The sequence below is a fragment of the Venturia canescens genome, chromosome 2 (assembly GCF_019457755.1).
Source record: "Venturia canescens isolate UGA chromosome 2, ASM1945775v1, whole genome shotgun sequence".
NCBI lineage: Eukaryota > Metazoa > Arthropoda > Insecta > Hymenoptera > Ichneumonidae > Venturia > Venturia canescens.
Genome location: NC_057422.1, coordinates 3,562,608 through 3,589,060, shown reverse-complemented (window position 1 = coordinate 3,589,060; position 26,453 = coordinate 3,562,608). Strand labels below are relative to the sequence as shown.

At 44.8% G+C, this 26,453-nt stretch overlaps 3 protein-coding genes across 5 annotated transcripts in view; 1 reads left to right on the top strand and 2 right to left on the bottom strand.

The window, feature by feature from the left end:
* Window positions 1-1,079: 1,079 nt before the first annotated feature.
* ndl (serine protease nudel) lies at window positions 1,080-10,738 on the bottom strand. The gene is made up of 23 exons (XM_043413500.1): window positions 10,409-10,738; window positions 10,161-10,301; window positions 8,426-10,087; window positions 8,138-8,338; window positions 7,610-7,776; window positions 7,404-7,531; window positions 6,755-7,234; window positions 6,372-6,670; window positions 6,047-6,191; window positions 5,794-5,924; window positions 5,387-5,707; window positions 5,074-5,248; window positions 4,820-4,989; window positions 4,639-4,752; window positions 4,391-4,562; window positions 3,972-4,304; window positions 3,705-3,893; window positions 3,269-3,416; window positions 2,999-3,164; window positions 2,674-2,856; window positions 2,312-2,549; window positions 2,103-2,222; window positions 1,080-2,010 (listed from the first exon to the last, which is right to left on the bottom strand). The coding sequence occupies exons 1-23, from the start codon at window positions 10,506-10,508 to the stop codon at window positions 1,704-1,706; spliced, it is 6,090 nt and encodes a 2,029-aa protein (XP_043269435.1). The 5' UTR covers window positions 10,509-10,738; the 3' UTR covers window positions 1,080-1,703.
* A 772-nt stretch (window positions 10,739-11,510) lies between these two features.
* Window positions 11,511-26,453, top strand: part of CDase (neutral ceramidase) — a 43,240-nt gene continuing 28,297 nt past the window's right edge. The window contains exons 1-7 of one of the 3 annotated variants that reach the window (XM_043413503.1): window positions 11,511-11,863; window positions 17,917-18,111; window positions 18,203-18,346; window positions 19,399-19,575; window positions 19,776-19,903; window positions 20,272-20,470; window positions 21,014-21,220. In XM_043413503.1, the coding sequence (XP_043269438.1) occupies window positions 17,950-18,111; window positions 18,203-18,346; window positions 19,399-19,575; window positions 19,776-19,903; window positions 20,272-20,470; window positions 21,014-21,220 (1,017 nt within the window). In that variant the 5' untranslated portion in view covers window positions 11,511-11,863; window positions 17,917-17,949. Of the gene's footprint in view, window positions 11,864-13,534; window positions 14,052-14,664; window positions 16,036-17,916; window positions 18,112-18,202; window positions 18,347-19,398; window positions 19,576-19,775; window positions 19,904-20,271; window positions 20,471-21,013; window positions 21,221-26,453 lie in introns of those variants that run through there. The other 2 variants (XM_043413501.1, XM_043413502.1) reach the window with 2 other exon arrangements.
* Window positions 21,561-23,824, bottom strand: LOC122407346 (cuticle protein 19-like). Its single transcript, XM_043413505.1, has 3 exons — window positions 23,716-23,824; window positions 22,997-23,269; window positions 21,561-21,980 (listed from the first exon to the last, which is right to left on the bottom strand). Exons 1-3 carry the CDS (start codon window positions 23,722-23,724, stop codon window positions 21,693-21,695), a joined length of 570 nt encoding a protein of 189 aa, XP_043269440.1. The 5' UTR covers window positions 23,725-23,824; the 3' UTR covers window positions 21,561-21,692.

The following is a 26,453-nucleotide window of genomic DNA, read 5'->3' as shown; positions in this document are numbered from 1 at the left end:
TTATGTACAGAAATTACAGTGTAGCGAGAAAAATTGAAGAAATGCGCGCAGTGCATTCGGCGAGAAAGAGCTCGATCGATAAAAAGCTCCGATCGAATATTTCTCACTGTGATTATTTCTCAACGGTGCAATCACCGAAGAAATTATTTCCGTTTGATGCAACATGGAACAGTCCTGACCAACGGAGACACGCGACCGAGCGTTTTCGCTAGATTTAAGAACGCATTGAGAGCTTAAAAAATGTCGCGGAATAATCGAGATTGTAAGTGCGAGGAGAGAAAAAAGTGTCGGAAAAGGAATGCGCGGGAAACGGGGTCGCTGCCGTTGAAGGCGAACCGCTGCACCCAACATAAACGACCGAACGATCGCTCCTGCTGCCGTTCGTATAATAATCTCATCCCCCCTCCGCGCGTAGGCAAAGAACGGGTTACCATTCACATTCTCAGGTGACTAATTCACCATGATGCCACGTGTGCTACAATATTATGTGGACGGTACGCCCTGCCGATACGTGCCATCGAATGGCTCGAGTTCATCGCACACCGCGGAACGCTAGGACCGAATAATGCGATTGCGCACTTGGCTCGATGCATTATTTTTCTTGCTCAATTGTACGAAATCAGTATTTGATGCATCAATAAGTAATGACGACACTTTTGGGAGTCCGGTTTCTTCATCGGGGATGTGGGCCCGTTCGGAGCGAATAAAACTACGTTTGGAAATATTCTATTCCGTTCCGTACAACCGACCTTTCGATTCCAGTCTTCATTCGGCATTAATTTGTGGCAATATTCTTTGCGAAACGTTCCGCAAATATTTTTCAACGTATTTCAATCCGTCGGGACGAGCGCGATTACTTTCTAAGGAGGGTGGATCATGAAATCAAAATAATCTGAATTTGATGATAACATTCTTTGGCGTCAAGTACACAAATACAATTTTTTTCAAATTTTTTTACCACCACGTGGTTATCGCATAATTGAGCGTTAAATCGAAGTTCTCACGCGCGAGATGTATAACTGTATATTTGTAAACTCTACGCTTATACACGTGAATTCTTATCATTTTAAAATTCTTCATATTTTTAACATGGTTTAGCATGGCAACGTTGCATCGTCGCGATCCACCCTCCTTAAATAGATTCGCAATGAAAAGGAACTGTTGCATTTTTCAATTGTTCCAAATAGTTCCAAATTCTTCGGATACACAAGAATGATTAATTGATTTTGCTTATTCGTTTATTTGAAATTAATGCACAAAATCGAAGATCCAGTTTCCGACAGTATTATTGACTCTTGAAATATTTTTACACAGTCTGCCCGTCCAACGCGACAATATTTCATTGAATAAATAAATGACTAGCAGACGACAACAAAAAGTAGAAAAAAAATGATGTTATACAATGGGAAAATTCATTGAAATTTACGTGAATGCCGACAGAACCGAAGAGTTGAAAATTCTTCGATTTTATTCGCGTTTACTTCTTCTTCTTTTCACACATCGTAATTCGATCATTTGAAGGTCGCATTGCGGTACATTCGAAAGTACGTTCGCGCGTAATTGTGAGGAACGTAACGCTTCGATAATGAATTCTCGGCGCGGTCGAAGATTAAATGCATCGATAAAAATAGAAATAAAAGACTTGAAAAAATAAATTTGTGCTTCCGTGTGTTTCACGAGTGGAGAGACAAGCGTTGATGCGGTCACACACATTTGACGAAGGCCCGATTGCAGGTTTTGTTCGGAACTACGAGCTTCACTAACGGTCGATTCTTCTTCAACGATATCCACGCCCGCTCATTCAATCGTATCATGTAAAATTCGTCGCGATCCGGAATCATCGCTTGCCCGTAAACGAGATCCGGGTTCTCCAGACGCAGAGCTTCGCCGCTGTTGTAATTCATAGTTCTGCAAATATCGGAGACTTCTTTGGTCGAGGTAACAGGCATCGGGAAACATTCGGAATGCCAAACGCCGAATGAACGACGAAGGACCTGGCCAGTTCCGCGTCTGAAAATTCGTCGTCACGAAATCATTGTTTTTCATCGAATTCTATTGAATTATTGGGAGAAAATATTCTACGAAGACTCAAATATACGCACGGGTCCGTCGAAGATCCTTGAATCCCTCGGCAGATTTTTTCGTCGTCCCCGTTTGGACAGTCCAATTCACCGTCGCACACAAAGTCTCGAGATATGCAGATCCTCGTGGCGTTCAAAGTCCTTAAATTATTTGAAAACAAATTTTCGATCATTTTAAACGCTACGAATGACACAAAAATCGAGACGAGTGACAATAACGAGGAGCTTACGCTGTGCACTTGAAACGGTTTCCTTCGCATTTGCATTCTTCGTTGCTCTCGTCACTCTTGTCGAGACAATCTCGCACATTGTTGCACAATCGATCGGGCATCGTCAGTTTGAGATATTCGGCGCAGGTGCAATGAGCCGTCTCGTCGGAGCCGTCCTCGCAGTCGTTTTTCAAATCGCAAAATGACTCCTTCGCCACGCATTGTCCATTCGCGCAAGTCAATTCCGACTTTGAGCACTCTGAAAGAATTTCAACGAGTAGTTGAAACCATCTTTTTACAATATGGGAACGAGTTTTCAACCACGAGAACTTTGGAGCACCATTTTGGTGCGACGAGCGATGAAATCGCTTGGGGAAACTCACTGCAATGCGGCCCGCCGGTGCTCCTGCATTCGTCTTTCCTCTTTCGACAATAATCAGGATTCTCGTCCGAGCGATCTCGACAATCGTCCACTCCGTTGCAAACTCTGTCCCACGGGAGGCAGCTTCCAAAGGGACAACGAAAACCATCGCAACTTGGCGCACCAACCGTCTCGAAATTTCCCTCTAAATTAAAATGCGAAATTGAATTTCTGATGCGAGGCAAAAAGGTTTTTTGACTTTGTCGTTTTGCTCGTATCGCGTTTGCACTGTTCGCTGCTAACCAAACAACCCCCCAATCGAATTATTCATCCTCGTCGAAACGTACCCATGATTTCCGTTAAAAGAGCATTCCCATAGTCAATGCTGGTGACTACTCGAGTACTTTGAAAACCGCAGAAAACGTCTTCGTCTTTGAACGTCGCGGCGGGATACCAAGAGCCTGAACCGCGACAAGCGATCGTCCCACTCCAGCTGGACAGAGTTCCATTATTCTGTGATTGAAAAATCGAATGTGAGAAAAGCCCACAGCTGCTGTTTGTCTAGTTTTCTTTTTTGTCAGTTATTTTACTGTCGAAGAAAACTGCATCGGACTCACTGCGCAATCCTCCAGAGTAGCATTTTTGTAGCAACGATAACAAAACGGACAGGATTCGAGCACGGGTCGCAGGAAGGTCGTGTTAGTTTGATATTTTCTGTCGACTCCGACAGCGACGCAATCGTCTTTGTCCGTTGGTGGAAAAATTCTAGAACAAATCGAAAGAGACTTTATTCTCGTCGTTTACGACGCTGAAGTTTGCAACGTTGGGGTCCAACGAAATGAACGAAAATAACATTTGCAATTGACCAATTTTTATTTCACGACACGGTGCAGGTTGAAAAACTACGAATTGCAAATTCGACAGGGCACGAAATTGGAGAATTACTAGAATTATTTGAGAGCTTTTTTTGGATCATTTCGTTGGACTCCAACGTTGCAAACTTCAGCGTCACTCGTCGTAGGGGGCTGTCGAGCAATGGCAACCGAAACTCACCTTTTTTGGACGAAAATGGGCTGAACGTATCTCGTGTGATTGACTCGAGTTTGCAGGTGCAACAGAGCTGAATCCAGTTTCTTGACTGGTATGATCGAATCTATCGGAGAGATTTGCTGGAACGGGCCATTGACGTAAAGATGCGGCGGCGCTGTGCCAACGACGGCCATCGTGTAGTTGCGTCCCAAGCTGCAGAAAACAGAAGAAAAAATCTTGGATTCGTTGAAGTGAAAAAATCGATAAGAAAACGTTGGAGTAATTGCTCACTCGAGATTCTCGATGCATCGGGAAGTGACCAACAGCCATGAGCGGTCGAGCAGAGTTCCTGGACAGCGAAAACGACCGTCCGCGAAAATGGACGCTTGCCATGGCCACAAATAATCGATATTCGTGTTCAGAGGATTTGTGACGACCAGGTGATTCGTATTGGCCGACAAAATCGGTTTGCAACGGACGTAGACTCCGTTGCAAGTTCTCACGTTTCTCCCGGGTGGCTTCAAAGACGGCGGATATTCGTAAGGGTACAAAGAATCTTTGGAGGATTCTTTCACTTTGATCGGTGATCCTCGAACCGTCATTTTCTCGGAGTACTCTGCCGATCTGTCAATCGGTAAAACCAACGAATTGAATGGACGTTACATCCAGAAACATTGTTCCTTCCAATCTTATGTATTTTTCTTTCATACCCAAATCCAAAGTATTCGCAAAATTTATTGGACAATTTGAGTAAATCGGTGTCCACATGCACGCAGAGTGGGCGCCAAGTTCGATTTTCCCATTTCGTGACAACACCCTCGAGATTGAGTTGCGGTCTCCGATCGAAATCGACGATCAACTCTTCTCCGTTGGTCAGGCTGACTGAAAGTGTACGAGGATTAAAAAGTTTCCTGGCATTGAGTCATTTCTTGAGAAGAAAAAAGAGTGCTAGGCTCACAGCAATCGAGTTCGTCCTCCATGTTGTCACAGTCGACTTTCTGATCGCAGAGTTTCCACTCGGGAATGCAAGTGCCACTTCTGCTGCACGTGAACTCGTTCGCCCTGCAAAAGCCTGAAAAATTCGTTCGGTTTATGCGCAGCGAAGCCGGGTTTTTCAGGGAGGAAGGAGGAAGACTAACCGCAATTTTCCTCGTCGCTTCCATCGTCACAATCCACGTGGCCGTTGCAAATTGATTTCGGATTAAAGTTCGTGAGGTAGTCTTTGCAAGTGCAGTTGTCCTCGTCCGTGCCGTCCTCGCAGTCGATGATGCGGTTGCAGCGTCTGTCGATTGTCAAGCTCTGCATGATTCTGCAATGATCATGACCTCATTAGTTGTTTGGCCGAGGGAAAATCGAATGTGTCGCGAGTCAAAATGCACCGTTGGACGTTAACCTGGTGCAAGTGAAGTGAGGTTGTTCCGCGTAGTTCGCCGGGAATTGTCGTGGGTTCAGGCTCGTCGTTGTCGTTGGTTCAGTCGTCGAAGGATCTGCAGTCGTCGTCGCTTCGCTCGTAGTTTCCGTTGTCGTGGCCATCGTCGGAGTGCTTCCACTGTTCACTTCCGGCAGTTCTGTGTTCAAGCAAACCTTCGTTGAGCTCCTCTGTCGAAAGAATATTTACGCGGGCTCCGGGGGCCTTTCCCAGTCCACCGAAGGCACAATTCTTCGTGGAAAAGCCCCCGCGTCTGTGAATCAATGAAATTTCTTACTCGTGCGACTTGCGTCCATCCAATTTGCAGCATTCGCGAAAGCCGGAGGGTTTATGTGGAATATTATTTCGTCCCTGGCCGCCGGGTTCGACTGACCGAGGAACTCCGAGCCCCGGGAAGAATCCCAATGAATTCTAGAAGCATTCCGCTCCCCGGTGAGCCAACTCGACGCGCAGTTGACTTCGTCCTCAGCGCCGAGGCAGTCCGCGACACCGTCGCACCTGTTACGAGCTGGCAAGCATTTTCCGAGACCTCCGCTGCAGGGGAAACCAGGACAGGAAGCCAGAGGCTTCGGGCCGTTGATCGTCGATTCTTCATTTCCTGCAGTCACCGGGCCAAGGGGAATGAGAAAAAATCATGCAGAATGAGAATTTTCTGACGCCAAAAAACTCCTCCGAGCCACTCACCGATAATGCTGTTTATCCAGTCGACGAAATGACCAACTTTCGTGTAAGCTCCAGGCTCGTTAGGGTGGGCACAGCCTTCCCCATGGCTCACGATACCAGCGACGTACCACTGGTTCTCCGAATGCGGAAAGCTGACGAAAACCGTTTACGTCAAATGAGAAACGGATCGTGGTGGAGGGAAAAAAGTGTTTCGAGCAGCTGGAAGCCTCGTGGGAATTGTTTACGGGAAATAATGAGTGAAAATTCGACCAACTTGCACATGAGTGGACCGCCGCTGTCGCCTTGGCACGCGTCCCGACCTCCTTGCGGTAATCCAGCGCAAATCTCTGCCTCGTTGCGATCTTCCGGGTGCTTGCAGTGTCGAGCGATCGGTAGTTCGACCTCGCGCAGGTGGTCCGCTTTAATGGTCGACGGGAGTTCATTTTCAGAGGGATAAAACAAAAGTCGTGGTGAGTTGAACGCGCGAGATTTATGGAAGAGACGAGCATATGGTTAAACGATTAGAAGCGATGATTTTGAAGTTTTAAAAACGTTTTTCTTCATCGCAACGCGAGGAATCGAGCTGCATTTGAACTTACGATTGGGACCTTGCTCGAACATCGTTCCCCAGCCAGCTGTTACGCAGGTTGTATCGAATAACGGTTCCTTTCCGAGGGAGCTATCGGTTGGCCACATCGTAGGCAAACAGGCCGGTCGTATCCAGCGGTTGAAGCGCAGTGGCTCGTCGAGTTTCATCAAACCCAAATCGTTTTTCATCGTGATTCCGTCGTAGTACGGATACATCACGATGAAATCAGCCCGGCGCGTTTGGACGGTCGGGGAAAACGAAGAGCGTCGGAGCACTCCGGCTTGAACCTCGTAATAGTGGCTCGCGAAGCTGTGATTGGGTTATTCAAAATGATTTTTATTTCGACTCGTCACCATAGTTTTCATAGCTTTTGATTCGCAGTCAGTTACGAACCCCTCGACGCAATGAGCTGCCGTAATAATCCAATTTTCGTTGACGATGATGCCACCGCACCTGAAGAAACCATCTTTGTAAATGGCCACGAGGAAAGGCCAGGCTTTCGGATGACTGGCTTTGCCCCCGACGACTCTTGACTCGGCGCCAACGATTTCGGACCCCGTGGCGTTGTTGGGATCGGTAATTGAAGCGTTTCTTATGGATCCTAAAATTTGGTCGATGACGTTCGACGAGTTGCTCGGGCTCGTGGAACTCTGCGCGATCCCTAGGAACGAGTCTTCGTTGAGAGCGAACGATGATCGCAATTCTTGGCGGGAAAGGACTCGGGTGCCGCAGGGAACTTGAGGACACTTGACGAAGACCGCTTGTTTGTGACAATGCGGCACGATCATGACGTTGTCCTTCCCCAATTCCACTGTGTACGGCCCGGAGTATTGAGCCAACGATATTGATTCGATTTCGCTCCGCGGTCGATCCCTGCGGAAAGCAAAAGTTTAAATTTCACTCAACCTCGATTCGTCGCGAATTTTATTCGCCTTTCAACTCAAATTATTTTCATCATTTTTATCGCCTCTCAGGCTGCCATTATTCCCCCGCATTATCGCTACGAATTTTTGTCCGAACTGTGGCCAATCCCGTTGCTGACCTGAGAGGAAAACCAGTTTCTGCCGTACAAGCATCCACCGCCCACGATTCCGTCGCCGTGCAGACAGGGTACCATCGTCCTTGCCAATTTCTGTGAAGGTAACCGACCGTGTAGCCGACTATGTTGAGCTGTAAATTAAAAAATGAGGGGCCTTGGTCAGTTGGCTATTTCGACTGAGTCGCCATTCGCTTTAGTCGCTCCGTTACATTCTGATTCTCGGTGAACGAGGCAGCCAGCATGCTGCAATCCTCCTCGTCCTTTCCGTTCGGACATTGTTTCGATCCGTCGCATCGTTGGGTCAGAGGCACGCATTCCTCGCCGACTCCCTCGGGTTCGGACCAGTCCTTGCAGCTGAATGAATTGATCGCGCAACCTGGTTGATCGAAAACAAAAGGGAACGAAAGTCCAATGAGTTTTTCTCCCGCATTTTGGAGACTAGAAAAACGGGCAGGCTGTTGTTTAATCGGAGAGGATTTTCGCGAGGGAAATTGGTGAAACGTTCGCTCAACGAAAGTGGGTCGCGACGAGAACGGCTCGGTAAAGGCGAGCCTCGCGGTCGAGCCTCAGCCAGAAGCTAGTGCCATCTGTCTCACCCGTGAAATGGAATTCGCTCTCGGAGACGCTAAAGCTAGTTGGGCGTAGGCAACGAAGGAATCTTTCTCGCCGAGGAAGATCGCGAGGTTGCCATCGAGCGATGTCCGTTTGGACCCGGGAGGACTTTTCAAACTAGTTACCGAAGCAGCCGAGCTCGTCTTCCCCGCGAGGACAGTCGAAGTAACCGTCGCAGATTCGATCCTTGTTGACTCTCGCTCGGCACGAGCACCTCGACTCGTCACTCGCGTCGGGGCAATCGACTTTGACGTTGCACCACGATTCCCTCGGCACACATCGACTGCCGTCCCTGCATCTTCGCTCATCTTTACGACAATCCAGATCTAAACCCACGAAGCTCTTGATCAATCTATCACTCACGAAAGAAAAGAAAAATCTTCCAAATATATACCGACAGGCTTTTCGCTCACCCGCGAAATTCGCCTCCTGCGGCTCCCGTTCAAGATCCAAAGAATTTTCCCTCCCCGTTACCATCGCCGACGGATAATCCTCGTTCCTCTGGAACTCGGCCACTCCCGGTTGGCTGGGAAGCTGATACGTCGGGGCGGACATGAAGGTGCAGTAATAGGGCGCTCGCCCCGGCGCTCCGGGGCCTGTGGCTCCGTTGCCAAAGCTCTGGAAGAAGCCCTGGCCCCCGGGTGCGGTCGGTCCCACGTAGGGAGCCTGCTGGAAGCCTGCCGCGGGATTCCCGAAGGGGAATTGTGGCGGGTGGTGCATCGGAGGGAAGCCTGGAGCCGCGGGCGCACCTGCGAAGCTGAAGCCTCTCTGGGGGAAGTGGTTGAACGCGAACGGGAAAGCTCCCGGCGACGAAGCCGCGAAGCTCGTCGGCTGTCGGAAGGCTGACCCGGTCAGGCCGTTCGGGTTCGGGGGTCCGAAGAAGCAAACTGGGTACGGCGTCCATGAAACCGGCGGCGTGAATTGCACCTGTTGACCCGCTCTGGACGTCTCCGCTGTTGGGAACAGGACGGAGCCACCCTCGGAATGACCTTTGACCGAGGGACGTCGCGGACCCGCCGCTACTCTTGCTCCCGATTGAACGTTCCTCCGCGGAACCGGTGTCGTCGCCGTCGTCGTCGAGGCTCCTTCGGACGTGGCTCGCGACCTCGTGACCTCCCCCCAGCCGAAATTCTCCTCGCGTCCAGGAGTGTTGAAGAGCAACGACGGCGCGGTCGGCATCTCGGTCCGGACGTTTTCCGGCCGGGATAGCTCCTCCCTCGATTCCGCTTTGGCCAGGTGTTTGACGATCGTCGTGTTTTTTATTATGTAAGTCACCTCCATGTCCGCAGTTTTATTCTGGATCGTCGCGATGCCCACGGTTTTTTTCACCTTCGGATCGTTCACGTTCGGCTCCAGCCAGGACGTTGGGTACTCGTGTCCGTCCTCGCCGGGGCTCGTTCCTCCGGCCATCCGCTTGCCGACGGCGCTCGCAGGCGGCTTCGGATCGTCCAGCATTTCCGCCAGCGTCAACGCCTTCGTCATTTGAGATCGTCTGTTTTGGAATACCGGGTGATTGTAAATGGCGGCCTCGTCAGCTTCGGAGTCGTCGACGAACTTGATCGGGTCGCCGCTCGCTAGCTTCCTGCACTCGAGGCACTGCACGAGTTTCCCAAATTTCGACGCATCCTTGTTTTCCCAATTTTCCTTCGATCCTCGGCCCATCAGTTTGTTGAGACTTTCGACGTTGTTGCCGACCGTTTTCTCCAGCGAGCGCATCGCGCGGAGCACCGCTTTGCACTCCTCCGCGCTCCTCTCACACGCTCCAAGTTTTTCCCTCGACTCGACGCCCCGCTTCTTCACATTCGTCCTCGCAGGCGAGTCGGACGCTTCGAAAAGACCTACGTTCCCTGGAACCGGCTCGCTTCCACGGGGATCTTTACTTCCTGTCTCGACTCTCCGAAGCTGCGACGCGCCGGTTTCGGGAGCTTCGCGTCTTCGTATTACTCGAATTTCGGGAGTCTCAGCCTCCCTCCAGCGGCCGTAAAACCTGGCACCTGCGACCTCGCTGCCACCCGCGGCGCGGCCCAGCCTCCCGTCGATCGGTTCTCCGAGCTCCAGTTCCGGCGAAGAAACATCTGTGAAGAAACATCGCCGAGTATTCCACACCCCGCCAGGGTCGAACAACCCTCGTTTCGCTTGCTTACTCACCTGCCCTCCCAGCCGAGTAACCGATCAGCAGTGCCAAAGCGATTGTCGAAAAAATCGCTAACAAAATCGGTACTTTGTAACGAACTGCCAACTCGGAGCGCCTCGTCGGCCATCGTAGTCCCGGCTGCTCCGAACTTTTCACTGAATTTTATAAACAAATGAGCCATTTCTTCGTCGTCCCACGAACGACCGTCGTATATTCATCCAGGAATGAAATGCGACTCCCGGAGGAGTTGGAGAAAACGTACCGTACGGAATTGGGGATTTAATGGAAATTTCACTGCGTCGATCGCTAGCCGCGTCGTCCTGCGAGCCTGGGGCGCGATAGCCCGAGTGCGTTCCAACCATTTCCGTTGACCGAGTCCAAATCGGATAAGTGCCGTTCGAGCTCTCACTTTTGAGAATATTTTTTCGAACTCGTCGACTCGTTCGAGTGCGTATCGCAGCTTGGAAATTCGGCAGGAACCTTACCGGCCTGTGTCCGAGGATCCACTGAAATTCCGAGCAGTTCGAGAGGCCCGAGACATTTGTAAAGTCGTTGGTTCGTCAGCGATAATTCAGTGTGTCACGATCCGCGAGGACATTGCTTCACCTCTGCTCGTGAGTTTCGCTGCTCAGACGACTTTGCATTGACGCATTGTTAGCAAAATTCGATCAAGGGGGCCCGAAGATTCCCCCGTTCCACTTGGCAAATCGAATTTTCGATTTTAATTCACGCACGAGCCGAAACATCCGAGTCAGTCGTAATTCGAGACGCTGCGGGATCGTTGAACTCGCCCGGACGAGGTGGCCTCTGGTATGCGTCGATTGCACAGGAAAGTCGATGCCTACGAGCTCGAAAACCGACCAATTTTTACCCTCCGATCCGACCGAGCCTGACTCCGTTTTTTCTCCATCCCACGCGTAATTACACTCGCCTGAATGGAAACTCGTTGCGCGGCACAACGCAGGCTTTTATTAATCAGCGACGGCGGCCCTTAAAGAAAAAAAAAAATATATAACAAGAGCGTCAGGGGACATCGACGATGCTCATATTTTTTAAAATCAAGGTTACATCGATTTTTAAAGCAAACGAGCGCTCCTGCCGCCACCAATACCGTTTGCCAATGATTCGAGATTGTGTAAGCCTCTGTTTCCTCTCACTTTCTCTTACGAACTCTAGCCGCTGGGAGTACAGCCGTTGCTGGCTGGACTACCGCTCGAAAGTTATATTCTCGCAGTGCGAGAACGATGTTCGGTGAATCTGCCGTCGAAACATACATTCCGATAGATTGTTGAAAATTTCCTCGTCAAACACGCGAAGCTGGTCTCGTTTCACCGTGTCCGATGATGCCGAAGCTTCTTTTGTTCCCAAGTGAAATATTTCCGTTTATAATTAATCGGAAAGCGTGGACCTAATAGAAATCGATGTTCTCGGTAAAGGGGTTATTGAAAAAAGTTTTCACAAATGGAGCATTTACGGTGAACCGTTTTCAATGAATTTCCGATAATTTTCACTCGGTCTCCCATTGCCCGGCATCAAGCGAAATACTCGTGAACGTTCTCGGAACTCGAGCACTCAGCTCCCGCGTAAGATGCTACTAAAAATTGCGCCGAAACGGTGCATCGAGGGAAGTGAAAAAAAATCTTTCGTCGGCTCGCATATTAGCTGAGAAAAAAACGAAAATGAAATGGAATATAACTGCAAATGCTTTTGAAATTCAGTGAGTATAAATAACGCGCAAATACACTAGTTTCGTAATCACGCTGTTGGAGTTTCCATGCGAAGAAGATTAAAGAAATTGTCGATATTTTACGCGACGTTGCGAGACAGATTTACGTTCTTGGTTATTCTCCAAGAGACCGCAATAGTTGCTTAATCTCCGATGGCCGCGGTGGTTTTCTCTGATAAATAAATAATTTATATTTACTAAGTTTCTCGTGAGAAAAGCTTGTGGGAAGCGACCAAGTCTATTGAGCGATCGAATTTTGATCATGAGTTTTCGATCACCAAAGTCTCAGAACTTACCGTCTTTCGCCGGATAAACCACCGAAACTATTGGAAATAGAGCAAAAGTTCGTCGGACCAAATTTGCAGGGGATCAAATTTCCTACAAAAATGTTCCTGACGACGTATTTGTAAATTTAGCGGTTCGCTCCTGAAAGCTCATCGAAAAAATGCAGAGGAAACGTTTCCCGATGCTACGCCGTCGAAAACCAAATTTTTGAGATTCCGCTCCAGGTCAAAATACTGAACGACGAAAAGTGTGGGAGCGAGAGACATTTTCGGGTTCGTCGACTCAGCACTAATCCATGAAGTCAATTTTAGGATGTGAATCGTCGAAGGAATAAAAATGAATATTTTCTTATTTTTTTTTTTTATTTTGAGTTTGAAGAATATTGAAATTTCGAATATTTATTAACATAGATTAAAATTCACGTGATTTTACTGTGCTGTTGCCGGAAGCTCGACCAGGAAGTTATTTTCCACTTCCGTACGTCAGCCACCCGCAGTGGAGATCGTAGCAAAAAGCGTACGTAAAAAAATGGTCGATTGTCACGATTTTTTAGTCAAGGATTTTACGTGCCTGAACAACAGCGCATTGTTTCCGAAAGTGAGAGACGTCTTTGATGCAAGGGGACATCGGAGTTACGAGCTGGCATTCGTGTCACGCGTGTTCGTTTATTCAAACGATGAATTTATCAACACGGCTCTAAAACTAGAAAGATACGAGAACATTAAGATTTTTATTGCGTCCATTTTGAGCATCTGGAAGATGCAGATGACATATGTATATAGCTACAAGTTTTAATCGGTGAAATAAAACCACCGAAAACAGGGGTTTTCCTTCATTGAAAGAAGGAAATAACAATCGATCAAAAGTTGATCGCCGAATGAAAGTCACGGGAGCACACAAACACTGAAGAATCGTGGGCAGAACGCTGCCCGAGAATCTTCAGTCCGTCCCCGCGTTCGATCTTTTACGCCGGTCGTTACATAACCTCAAAAGTTTCGTGACCCCCCCCTTTCCTTCGAAACATTGACTCGCATATACGTACCGTGAAACAAAAAACTGCAACACTTTGTCTCGTGAATCCCATCTTCAATGTTTACTATTGAACGTGAAAAGAGAAGGAGAAAAAACTTCGATCGCAATAACCGGATAAAAGTGGGCATTTCTCGTATCGCCTTCCAGCCGAACATGAAAGAGATCAAATACGATTGGATTGATGTATTGAAGCGTCACGTGAGCCGGCTCTGTGAAACGCATCTGGTGCCAAAAGCCAAATACTAATACCGTTTCCCCTTCCCCGAGTCTCCCTTGGTCCGGTCGGATGTGCGACTCGGTTCAGACCGTTTTCACTCTAACGCGTTCCAAGAGTCCATCAGTCAGTAAACGAAAAAGATTTCTCAGTGGCAGTGGGATTTTCTCCGTCAGTAAAAGTGACAACGTCGAACGATTCCCCAAGGGGTCACCACGAAACAAACAAGGGAGAGTGTGACAAATCGAAAAGTTCGTTGAATCTGAAGTGCATTTTCCCAGCAGCTCACCTTTTTTTTCTGTCTCGCAAGGTCAAGAAAAATACAACTTGAGAACTGAGCGTAAAATCGAATAAACTAAATTAAAATGTAACAGTCGCGACGATTATTCCAACCTCGTCGACGTGAACATCGACAAAGCGAAAACTTGCCAAAAAGTTTCAAAACTCAAAAACGAAATCGCCGCAGCGCAGCATCTTTCTCTTTGGCTCCTTCGAGCGTCCTGCGTTGGAGCGAACACATTATCGAAGATCACGTGTCGGTTATGCAAATTCAATTAACGTCGTGCTACTTTTTGATCCAAAAGTGAAAACAGTGTTTCGCAGGAAAGAGGAGAGAAGCAGGAAATACCCGGACCTCATCTCATATCGGTTCGTTCGTGATTGTTCATTTTTTTATTTTCATTGAATTAAGTAATAAAGTGTGTGGCAAGTTTCAAAAAGTTTATTATCATTCAAACCGACGAACATCAGGAAATTTCATCGTAATTATTCAACACATCTGTGTTTACATTTTTTCGTGTCATTCGCTCGGTGGTTTAGTAAAACATTGCGCAGTATTCGCTATAAGTTCCGCGGTCAGGAATGTGGCTGAATATTTGTTCGTCAGTGTTTCCCGCGTTTGCCCGTTGCAATTAAAGTTTTATCGCACTCTCTCCCGAGACAGCTCGAGCGAGCGTGGCTGTTTTTGACTCATCTTTTGTTCGCTCGCACACTCTCGCGTGTTCTTATTCTTCATTTTGTATAGGATCGTGCCTACATAGAAATCGCTACAGTTAGAGACGCAGTAGTATGCAGTGCGAGTCCGGCCTTTGTGCTCGTTAAGTGCAATGAGCAACGAGATCGTTTTTTGTCTGTCGACACGAGATCCCAACATACGAAGTGTCGACTAATCGCGTTACGTTGCTCGTTGCTCGTTGTTCAACAGCAGGCAGCGAAAGAAAAAAATATAAAGGCATAGCGCGACGCGAGCGAAACTATTTTCGTCTCGATGTTTTCCCTAATTTCGTATCGCGTTCTCGTTAGTTCTTGAATTTAATTTGTTCGATCGATGAATAATCTTGTTTCGTCTCCCATCTCATTCGTTCGATTTTCGGGCAGAATCCAGTTGGGATAAAGGAAACGCGCGCTTCTATGTAAATGTAGCAGACCTCGAAGTGTGCGTGGAGCGATGGAGTGGCGCTCGGAAACGAACCTAATGAAGCGGACGCTCAAACAAATTGACGAGTTTCCAATTTCTCGAAAAAAGTACATTCGCACGTATGTCGCCGATCCGTACGCTCACCCTCGCCATTTTTCTGCACGCAGTCAATTTGACCTGTGTATTGTTTCAATCGAACAGCTTCATCATCTTTCTCTATGCTAGCGACACACTCCACCATGAAATTTGGCGGGAGTTTACTGTCATTGTCACGATGCAAGCGCAGAGTTTCACGCACTAATAATAATTCTATGAAACATTAATTAAGCGGGAATAACACTTTGTCGGTGAATATATATTGCCGAAAATTTTAATTCGATTAACCCGTCTCTACGTGCGAACGAATAGAAGTGTGTGTTTGTTTACATGGCGGATATTCCTGCACCGGGATCCGACGCGGACTGAAATGACATCTGGTGTTGAATTTTTCTCTTCAGTCGGCGACCGTTAGAGAGCGTGTATCACGCGTTGGCGCATTCAAATTCGCGGAGAATCGTATTCATTTCACGCACATTATTAAACAATGTGCAGTTAGGCCGCGTTAACTTTCGATTTTTTTGCCAAAATAATATCCCACTTGATTTCAACTTATCTCGTTACGCAGCACGTCGTCTCCGGCGGTTAGTTTATCGTCTCTGATCTGTATCTCAGCATTGCGATGATGATTTCTAATCGTATTCTCTACTGCTCTCGTACGAAAATTGATAAAATTGAAGATTCGATGAGATGTAAAAACTCGCGGTAAAAATCAATCCGATCCATCGCCTCGGAAAGAACGGGTTATTCGTGTGTTACATAAATGACGCAATCTGCGCTTGGATTCGTGTGGAATTCGGTGTGGAACGGAAACACAAGGATGTCGGCCAAAATTCGATTTCACGATACGCATCGCTCAGATTTCACCTGATCACCTTTTCACGTTCAACGCTTGATTAACAAATCGCGAGAAATGTACTTCCATCCGTAAAAGGCAGAAAAGATAATGAAGGGGACTCATAGGGACGTTGAAAAAGAGTCGATTCTCGAGAATCTCGAGGTCCCGAGTCAGTTGATCGCGCGTAGTGCGAGCGAACGAACCATTGTGATTATTGTGAACAAAGAACTGTGTGCAAACCTGATTTTGTTTCGTGTGACATCAAGAGCGTCGTTATTCAGGTATCTTAACGATAAATTCACTTTTTATTCGTGTTTTTAGTTAAAATTATTGAATTACTCGAGAAGTATTTGCTCGAGGAGTGTCTGACAAGAAATTCAATAGGAAAGCTCCTTACCGCGTGTCATTTTTGTTTCACAAACCCTGCGTATAAATTCCCACAATTGAACATTTCCTTATGTCGTTGAGTGTACTCTATTCACAGTCGAATGTAAATAGTTTTTAGCTGTTCCAAACACGTTCTCGCTCGAATTAGCCAGTTGAAAAGTAGTCTCCGAAACGTTCGCCTTTTGTTTACAAAATTGTAAATTGACTTTGTCTAAATGCGTACAACTCCAGTGTCTGAATAGCGTACGTCGTTCTCTTTGGTTCGAGAGTGAGAGATTTTTTCGCAGCCTCCTATTTAATGGGTCAACGAGCCGTGCGCTCCAAGGTCAACCGCGTTTATTCAACGTTACGAAGCTTCAAAATCACCGGTAGGTCGTGTGATCGAACGTCCAACGCACGAGGTCGCACGCGACGCGAGTGAATCCGTATGTCAAATTGGTTACACTCGTTTACGCTTACAAAATGCTTTACGCAGTCGAGGTTCTTTGAAATTTATTCGATTCTAAATTTGACGTCAACATTTTTTCGTGCAACCTTCCGAGTTGGGAGTCGCTTTGGTCGTTTTAGAGTTGAACACAAATTGTCAGATTTTCGTCTCGGTTGCGTAATGATAATTCGGAATTGAGAGGCGATTTCGATCGGCTCATTATTTCGGAACGCTCGATATTCCGAGTGCTTTATTTTATACGATTTCTGATAAACTTTCCCAGATATAATGACAGTTATTTGAAGTATCACGACGATATCTGATCGTTTGAAGGAAAAATCCCAGACGATGACGCTGCTTCATCGAGTTAAACGCCGATAAACTCGTGGATGGAAAAAAATTATAGAATTATTCGATCTTTCTCTCCATAAAGGGAATCAGCATTTTATTGTATCAATAAAAATAAACCTGAAAATATTGAAGGAGAGAAAGTAATTGGACGTTGTCCGCTATCACGATTTTTATGCACGACAAACGAAATATTCATTTATATGGTTATTATTAATGAATTAGTAACAAACTCGATGAAATACTCTCGCATCTGCTAATTAAGGAGGGTGGCTACCGACGATACAATGTTGCCATGCTAAACCATGATAAATACATTAAAAATTTCAAAATGATAAGAATTTAATAAAATTTGGTAAACATATTCTTTAGGGCCAAATTTGACAATACAAATTTTTTTAAATTTTTCTTCTGTACAGTTATCGAGTAATTGATCACTAAAGTTCAAGTGTATAAGCATAGCGTTTCCATATATATAGGTATACATTTCGGGCATAAGAAATCTGCTTTAATGCGTAATTACTCGATAACTAAGCAGAAGAAAATTTTGAAAAAAATGGTGTCTTCGCACTTGATGTTGAAGAACATTATCACCAAATTTGATCAATTTCTTATTATTTTGACGAGTGTAGCCACCCTCCTTAAGATGATGGATCAGTCGGTAATCACAACCGTGAGTGCGAGAGAGATAGCTGCAAATTTTGAAAAGGAATTTTTTCCACATCGTTCGTCTGATCGAAAAAATAAAAATGTCATCGGATTTTTGCGATCGTGCTGCGTACGATGACATTTTTATTATTTTAATCGGACGAACGATGTCAAAGAGTTTCAATTTCAAAAATTCGAGGTGTGATTACCGACTGATCCATCATCTTAAAATAAAGTGCCCATCAGGAGTTTTGTAAACGCGGAGTTTTTTCGAATCATGAAAAACGTAATGAATAGACCGAATGGAAGTGGCGGAAAAATATTATTAACATTATTTTTCTTATTTTTTCAGATCAGTTAAACGTCACCGAAAAAAGTTTGCTGAATGGATTCTCAAGTTCGAAAGATACGTGCCAGCGGTGCTCGCTCGTTTTTAGCTTGTGGCTTTTTTCTGGCCTGTTTAGCGATGTTACCCACAGCACGAGGACTGTACAGCGTTGGCGTCGGAATCGCCGACTCCACGGGGCCTGTTGCGGAAACTGTATTTGTACGTTGAAAAATAAGCATGCACGATTTCTCCAGCACCGCTTTATTGAAAACACTGTTGAAACATGGTTTTACAATATTATTTTTGGCAGCTCGGCTACGCAAAAATGGACCAGAAAGGGGCTGGACTTCATTTACGAACTTTTTCGAGGGCTTTCATTATCGACGATGGGGAAGAAAGGTTCGCTTTTGTCAGTGTCGAAAGCGCGATGGTTGGACACGATGTGAGAATGGCGGTGAGTGTTTATTTCAATGAATTCCAAGAACAGCTGTAATTGTACATTTTATGCTGAAAAATGTACGTTATGTTTTTGTCCGATTGTTCAATCGTAATTCTACCATTTAGTGACAATGTGTACGAAAATTTAACCCAAAAAATGGACGGGGATTTCCATGCCAATTTGACCTCGCAAATGAGTTTGCATTTCTGATGTCACTATTATTGACGACGCTGAAGTTTGCAACGCTGGATTCCAACGAAATGAATGAAAAAAATATTTGCTATTGACCAATTTTTTATTTCACAAATCTTTGGTGCAGCTTGAAAAACTACTAATTTCAAATTCGGCAGGAAACAAAATTGGAGATTTAGTAGAATAATTCGAGAGTTTTTTTCGTTCATTTCGTTGAACTCGAACGTTGCGAACTTCAGCAATGTTATAATTGGGGTATTTTTTAATACTGATTTAAAGAAACTTCTGCAATTTTGTTGGATTTTATTCGGTTAATAGTTTATGAGATATTGTTTTCGTAATGTAACGATTTTTTTTTCTATTCTCCATCAAATTTTGGAAAATCGATGGTTGAGTTATTTTCTTTTTAACCTTTTGCTTTTAAAAATAATTTTGGGTAAAGAATGGATAAAAGTTCGAGGCTTCAGTCGACTTCGTTTCTCATTCGAGCTTGTATTTCGATCGTTCGAAAAAAATTCTCAAATAAACTTGTCTCCGAACACAAAATTGAATGAAAAACTGAATCTATTCCGACAATTTTCACCAGAAGTATGTTTAGAATGAATGATTTGGAAAAGCAAAATCCCATCAATTTTTTGAAATTTTATCGAGACTTGATAAAAAGTTGTCATGCATTGAAAAAATCAATGTTTTAAAAGCTACTACGAGAAAGAATTCGAAAAATCTACTGGCGTGTTTTTAAGCACTGGAAGTAAAACTTGGCCCCGAATACGATGCAAAAAATGTTCTTAATCGACGATCAACTGAAAAAAACTTGCATGGATTTTTTAACCCCGGTCAAAGATACTGATTTCATGTTTTGCCATTTTTCGCAGGTGATTAAAAAATTACAGGCCAAATTCGGTAAGATGTACAACGAAGAAAACGTCATGATAAGCGCGACTCACACGCATTCAAGTCCGGGAGGATTCATGATGTACGTTCTCTTCGATCTCACAACTTATGGCTTTATAAAACAAAGTTACACAGCTCTAGTCAATGGAATAACGAAGGTTTGTACATCCGGAAAAAAATCCTTTGATAAATCAATCAACGATTCTTTGCAATATTTCACATACTCGTACCAAAGCGCAAGCGACTAATTAAACTCTGCATTCAAGAGATATCTCATCTGATTTTCGATATGAACTAATGAAAACGCTCGTTAGTATTTTGTAGACGAAGTAAATATTTGAGGGGTTTTTATTCACAGAGTATCGAACAGGCTCACGATGCAGTTGTACCAGGAAAAATATATCTCGGTTATGGACAAGTTCTCAATGCCAATATCAATCGGAGCCCTCAGGCTTATTTGAATAATCCCGAATCTGAAAGGAGCAAGTGAGTTTTTCCCATTGTTATCGTATTTTTCCATTTTTGTCGTTCCTCCGAATATCATTTCAAGTTTTAACGATCCCTCCCACTACTTCAACGTCATTTTTCTCCTCACTTCACTGTTTCAACCCTCTTTTCATGCGAGACTTTGAAGTTTTGCTTGCAACCACTTTTCCGCTGTACTCCTTTATACGCCTTCGCAAAAGCGCCCAGGGATACCAGGGAAAATCACAACAGTCACGTCCACGTAGACTGTTGTATTTCTACTGAGTTTCTATTATTTGCCTTCTCACTGATCCATTTTTATTGAACGCTCTTTGTGTATTTCTCTTGCTATTTATCCATCAATAAACAACGGCTCTTTTGTTTAACAGGTACGAGCACAATGTCGACAAAATAATGACCCAATTGCAATTTATCGCAGCGGATGGTCATCCGCTTGGTGTCATTAATTGGTTCGCCGTTCACCCAACTAGTATGAACAATACTAACAGACTCGTTTCGAGCGACAACGTTGGATATGCGGCGACACTTTTCGAAAGACGTATGAACAAAAACACAATGATTGGAAAGGTCAGTTTGGACCAATTCGTAATCGAAGCGAATATACAATGTTTCGTCAGTACGAAATGAATGTCAAAGATAGTTTCGTATTTTGGCGAATTGAGAGGAAACAAAGAACGATTTTCGACTCATTTGTATTCGATCAGAACCGAAATAATTGGATGAATTAGAAAATGAGTTGAGCAGATTTTTTTTCCATTTCAGTAAAAACAGCTCGGATTTGTAGTTGGAAATCGCTTTTAATTTTTACTCGATTCCTAGTTATTGCTATCGACATATTGATCGATGCTGCGAATGATTATGCATACATGTGATTTTAATAGAAAAACCTGTTGTTTCATTATTGTCATTTTAATTGCTTTTTCTGCGTACTTTAGACGATTGGAAAATATTTCACTAACGTTCGATATGAAACTTTGATTTCCAGTTTGTGACTTGAACTTGTTACATTGAATCGACTTGAAATTGTTATGACCGTAATCCATTAGACCCACAATCGTTTATTCATCATTGGGATACTAATGAAAATGTGCATTTTTTCGATAATTACAGGGTCGTTTCGTTGCAGCCTTTGCGTCGACGAACTTGGGCGACGTATCACCCAACATCCTCGGTCCTAAATGCGAATTCACCGGTGGCGAGTGTTCCCCCGAGTACACGTGTCCGGGAAAAAACGAAATGTGTTTTGCTTCTGGTCCTGGACGTGACATGTTCGAGAGTACAAGCATTATCGCTCACAGGATCTTCGACGAGGCGATGGTGAGTAACGAATCGTCGGAACAAGTTCAATGGAAAATTTCCCGCTCAGTATCACCCTCGAGATAATTTTCAAGAAAAACACAGTTTTTCTACAGAATATTTTTCGTTGCTCCCTGCAAATACAACGTTGATTTTCCCCCTTGCAGTGGAGTAGGCCAAACTTGAATGAACTCAAAATTCTGTTACTAATTTACCACAAGGACGAATTTCGTTTCAGTAAATTTGATTTCGTTCGGGTTCGTTATTCCGACGAATACATCGCTCGTGCTCTCTTGCAAGGAACAAGGCTCGGTGAGAATGCGATGAAATGTGACGAAATGAAAATTCCAATACGAATCTCTCGCAAATTTGTTTCGGAGCATTTGTTCTCGTTCATTTTTATTTAGCAGCTGAATATTTGTGTCCATAATTTCAACATTTTTTCTTCTCGGCCCGAGCCACTCCTCTCGATGATTATAATGGAGCTGCGAAATTATTTGGCGTACGGATAACCCCCGTGAATGGAGGGTTCTGCGTAAACAGAGGATGCGACGTATTTAACGATTGGGGAAGGATGAACTGCGTGTCCAATTTTCTTGACGACAGCGTTGAAACCGTTGTGCGCGTCAGCGGTATAATCGACCACACGAATCGTACCGTCGGGCTCGTTCAAACTGTAAGAACCTTTGACAACGTCACCGTCGCGCACTTCGTGCTGACTCTTGACGTCACCGGTGTGAGGATCGTTCACGCCGTACTCGTACGAGTACTTTGGATAGGCCTGAGAATGGCAAAAAAACACGCAATTGAGCGGTAGAATGAATTCCTCTTTCATTCAAATCATTTCATGAATCGACTCTTTTCCTTCGTCATTTTATCGTAGTTTCGATCACTTTTTGTCGACAAAATATTTTCTTCTCGAATTTAATAATCAGCCACGAGAGACGGACGCGCAGTTTGTCAAATTCATGCGGAAAAAACAAGAAATTGTTATTAGAAAAAATGAAATTTCGCGTTTACTTCAGACATTTTATTTATCGAAGTGACTTTACATCAGTTTTGGTGATGAGCATGCGAAAATTTGACGTTTGTTTAGCTCCAAAACTTTTCTGTAGATTTGTTTACAAAAAATTTGATTTCGACCGTTTAGTTTCGGGGATGTTTCAAGCGGAGGTGAAAGTCAGAAATTCGGCAAGGTTTCTGGAGTTTTGAACTTCATGTTAACCATTTTTTTTCTCAACAAGTTTTCTTGACTTTCCTTCAAGTCCAACGGTTAAGTTGGTCGGTTGTTCCGTAAATTCTATCAAGAATTTCATGCTTCGAGAGGAGAGTACACTTCTCCTCGTTACTGTTACAGAATAACTACGTTCATCAAATTAGGCGTCATTCGCAAACGGAGGTGTCAATATTTCGAACGAAATTTGGATCGAATTTCTCGCAAATTTCATTACGGAGCGCGGTCAGAATATTCCTCGACTTTTCCCTCGCCCACGCGCTTCGTGAATTTGCACTGAATCTCGTTAAACGCAGAATCGTATCGGGGAATAATCACAGTGAGCTCACTCGGTTTCGCGTTTCAGTCTACCGTTTTAATTTGCATCGCGAATCCCTGTGAGTGGTTCACTCGATAATTACTTCTCTGCAGTTCTAATTTTTGAAAGCAAACTTTCGTTGAGCTTTCCTTACAAAGAGTTATTAACGTTTACCATTGTTTTATTTTCAACGTTCCTACCAGTGCATTGAAGAGTCTTCGAACGAGGCTGCTCCAAAGTGCGGAAAATTATGACGAGGACTTACGTAAGAGTCGTGGGAATCGAGTCCGTAAGCTCCGTGGCTGTAATCTTCGTGCCCGTAACCACCGTCTCCGTAAGCTCCGTAAGCTCCGTACGTCGAGTAACCTTGCGGATTGTAACCATAACCGAGTTTCGTTACGATGGGAGAAACGAGTCCAGCGTGAGATATTCCGTGCTCGTATCCACCGTAACCGGCAACGCGAGGATCGCTGTATTCACCGTAACCGAGGACCGAGGCTTCGCTGCAAGCCAGCCCCATCGCCACGAAAACTACCACCTGAAAACATTGCAGTCGATTAAGCGAACGAGCCTGCTTTACTCGCACGTGCTGGGGGCTAGTCTCAAAAATCTTTTCTTTAATGGTTCAGCCTCAGGAAATAACGCGAACTCATTTCTACCAGAAAAGTTTTTGCATAACGATTTCGTTGCGTCTGGTGCCAAGCCAACGACAAATCGAGAGGACGAGTAAATGGGTCGCGAGGGTCCAGCCCGACGTGAATTTCTCATTTACAGCTCTTTAAATATCGGCGAAAAAATGAAATTCCAATTGTGATCGAGCCGAGAGTGAGTCTCACGAAAAATCTTCGGTTTCGAAGGAAGAATCGAGAGTCCAGCAACGAATAAATTCTCGACGATTAGCACTGCTCGCGAGGTTAGCTCGACACGAGACTGCTCACTGTTTTTCGTATGGTAAAACTCAAGAATTCGGAGAACGCGATGTACCTTAAGCATTTTAGTAAAATATCGTGGTTCGGGGTGTCGTTAACCGATGACAGAGTCTTTACAATTGTAGGCAAAGTCGAAGACTGATAATGAGCGGAGGTTCGTAGTTGGTTTATATAGGCGAAGAAAAATGCGGTGACGCATATTGTTGTAAAATGGAGTGTGTCCAGGTAGAGGAATAAGTGCGTATCCGGGGGATCCTGATCTCTTGCAACGTCCAAGATCACGTCGCGTCGGGCGTCGCGACCGCCTTCGCGCCTAATTCCCAGCCAAGAGGAGTTGCGCAATTCAAGGTCCCGGCGTAATTTCGTCTTTTACATTTGTTCCCTGCGCTCCCTTTTTTCTTTCGTTTCTCATTATTTTCGTTGAAACTCGAGCGAGCGGGCGCGTTACCGAATGTAAAATACGTGCGAGATCGAGTCATTATCGCTGTTAACCGCGCCTCTCGAGCCAACACGCCCCATCGTCGCATCGAAGGACGAATTAAGTATTTCTACGTACACGCAGACACGTGCCCGTGTGTACTCGAGGCGTGAGATCTACGAGGAAGAAAAAGTAGCGTGACCGCATGAAAGCGTTCCCCCTCCCTCGATTCGACGATCGAACCTCGAAAAAACACTGTTTCTGGGCCGAATATCGTCCGGTTATGCGTACGTATAGCACATTTTCTTGGTCAACTTTCGTGTGAGATCTCACGTTCAAAGCGATCGGTGGCCTCGCAATACTTCGCTCATTCAAATTGTTTGTTTTTCATACGAGGCATTCGACCCACCCAGTCGCACGGTGGAGCAATCTTTTTTTTCATACGTTATCGAGAACGTTCGAACGCATTTTCAGGCCTTTGCTTGCTTCACTTTTCTCTTTTCCCCTCATTTTTCGGGTTGTTAAGATTTGGTAGATCAGTCGAAAGGTTTTTCGTTTGAAAAAACGTTTCTTCTCCTGCTCCGATTCTCGTCGACACTCAAAAGTGATTTTCCCACACTCCGTCGTAGAGCGAAAGCTCCCGATAATTGGAACCGACAATTCGTACCTTTTTGTATCGCATTAGCCAACGCTCAATCGCTCGAGGTCAGCGTGACGAAAAGGCGACGAGGGTCACCTTTTCAGACGAAGGAAAAAATGAACGCACAGAAACGTCCATGCGTGACGATCGAGAGACAGAGTTTCGAAGCTTTGGCTTCGCCAGCTCCAGTCACAACACTCCAGGGACTAACGGGATCTCGTTACGTTCTGTCAATCCTGTTCTCGACAGGACATTAAAGTCATCCACCTCCGAAAGCTTGACTCCGTCTGAGCTTTACTGCAACTGGGAATTCGAGTTACGGAGTCAAAGGGCGTCCTAGCGAACGCTCAAACTTCGCACCTGCCTAATAATTAATCACAACTTTTACGTACTTACTTTGAAATGTACGAGAATAAGAAATAATTCATTGGAATTGGTCGCCTTGTAAATTTCTCGTAATTTGATTGATCAAATAGCAAGTCAGGGATCGAATTTCTTTCGATCAGGCAGCACTGGAATGAGTCGATTCAATGTTTTTTAGGACGTTCGCGTTTTTTACGATATTCTCTGTTTTCATACAAACTTTCCTTCATTTTTACGCTTTATGAATAAAATATTTTTGGCGTCGATCCGATACGGCACGGACCGAGGAAAATACTGAATCGAGCAGCGATGAAATTCTTACGAATCGTTTTACAGCGACGAGCCAATAAAAAGGAGAGAAAAATGCAATAAAGACGCAAATTCGAAGCGGATAAAAAAAGCCTATTTTCCTCTAAGTTTATGGCCAAGAGGCTCGACGGGACTTGGCCATAAAAAGGGACAAAACGGAAGATTTTTTTTTACCAAACCTTTTGTTTCAACGAAATTTAATATATTCCTTGAAATGATCGTTTATCGTTATTGTAGGAAAGAAAAACTACGTAAAATTTGCATGGTAAATAAAAAGGAAATTCGAAAAGAAAATTAGTGTGAAATTAGCGAGTCTCTTTATCACTTTAATCGTATCTTTGTGAATCTTTCGTTTGAAAATTTTAATGAAAATCTCACATTTATGTTTACATAAGAATTTCCATAAACGCCCGCATAATTGCACGTCGTAAACACACGCGTTGCGACGACGAACGTACTTAAGATTGAGGCGCGTCGGCGCGAGAACCTCTCCGACAAATCGTTGCTAACTCATCGTTCATTCATAACTCGCTCCGGAGGCCCGAGAGTATAATCAGCATGAAACAATCAAATATGAACGATGAAAAGTGTTATTCAAGATTTGTGCCGAGCGCACGCTGCATTGTCTCCCCCGTTTGCGGATAACTTTAAACGCGATATTACACAATTATTGTAATAACCATACTTGGGAAGATGAACGAGGAAGGATGCGATCCCAACTGCAGTAGCATGAGAACCGAGAACTTGACATCGTTCGAATCACGTTTATTATACATATCGCATCGTAATTAAACACGTGGAAACGCGACGTTCTCGCGCAGCAAACATCAAAGCAGAGCGTTGAGAAATGAAAATAAAGTAGGAAAAAATGTTCGTTGCTAATGCAACGAAATATCGAAATGAGGTAAACGCTAATCGTTCGGATTAACGAATATTTGATGTTTTATATTTAGACAAATATTCGTCAAAGTAACTGAATAGTTTGCACAAACAAGTTGATGATTCATCGAGTCGTTTCATCGGAGTCGAACAAACAAACGGTTGACCAAAGCAAATTTTCGCT

Bases quoted from the DNA above. Each gene is read 5' to 3' on its own strand.
- ndl (XM_043413500.1), bottom strand. From the start codon at position 10,508: ATGGTTGGAACGCACTCGGGCTATCGCGCCCCAGGCTCGCAGGACGAC. The intron at 7,777-8,137 runs GTAACTAGTTTG...TCGATCAACCAG, and splicing joins AGACGAGCTCGGCTGCTTCG to GTTGCGCGATCAATTCATTC. The intron at 4,753-4,819 runs GTTAGTCTTCCT...CGAATTTTTCAG, and splicing joins AAGCGACGAGGAAAATTGCG to GCTTTTGCAGGGCGAACGAG.
- LOC122407346 (XM_043413505.1), bottom strand. The intron at 21,981-22,996 runs GTAAGTCCTCGT...TGCCATTCTCAG, and splicing joins TCGATTCCCACGACTCTTAC to GCCTATCCAAAGTACTCGTA.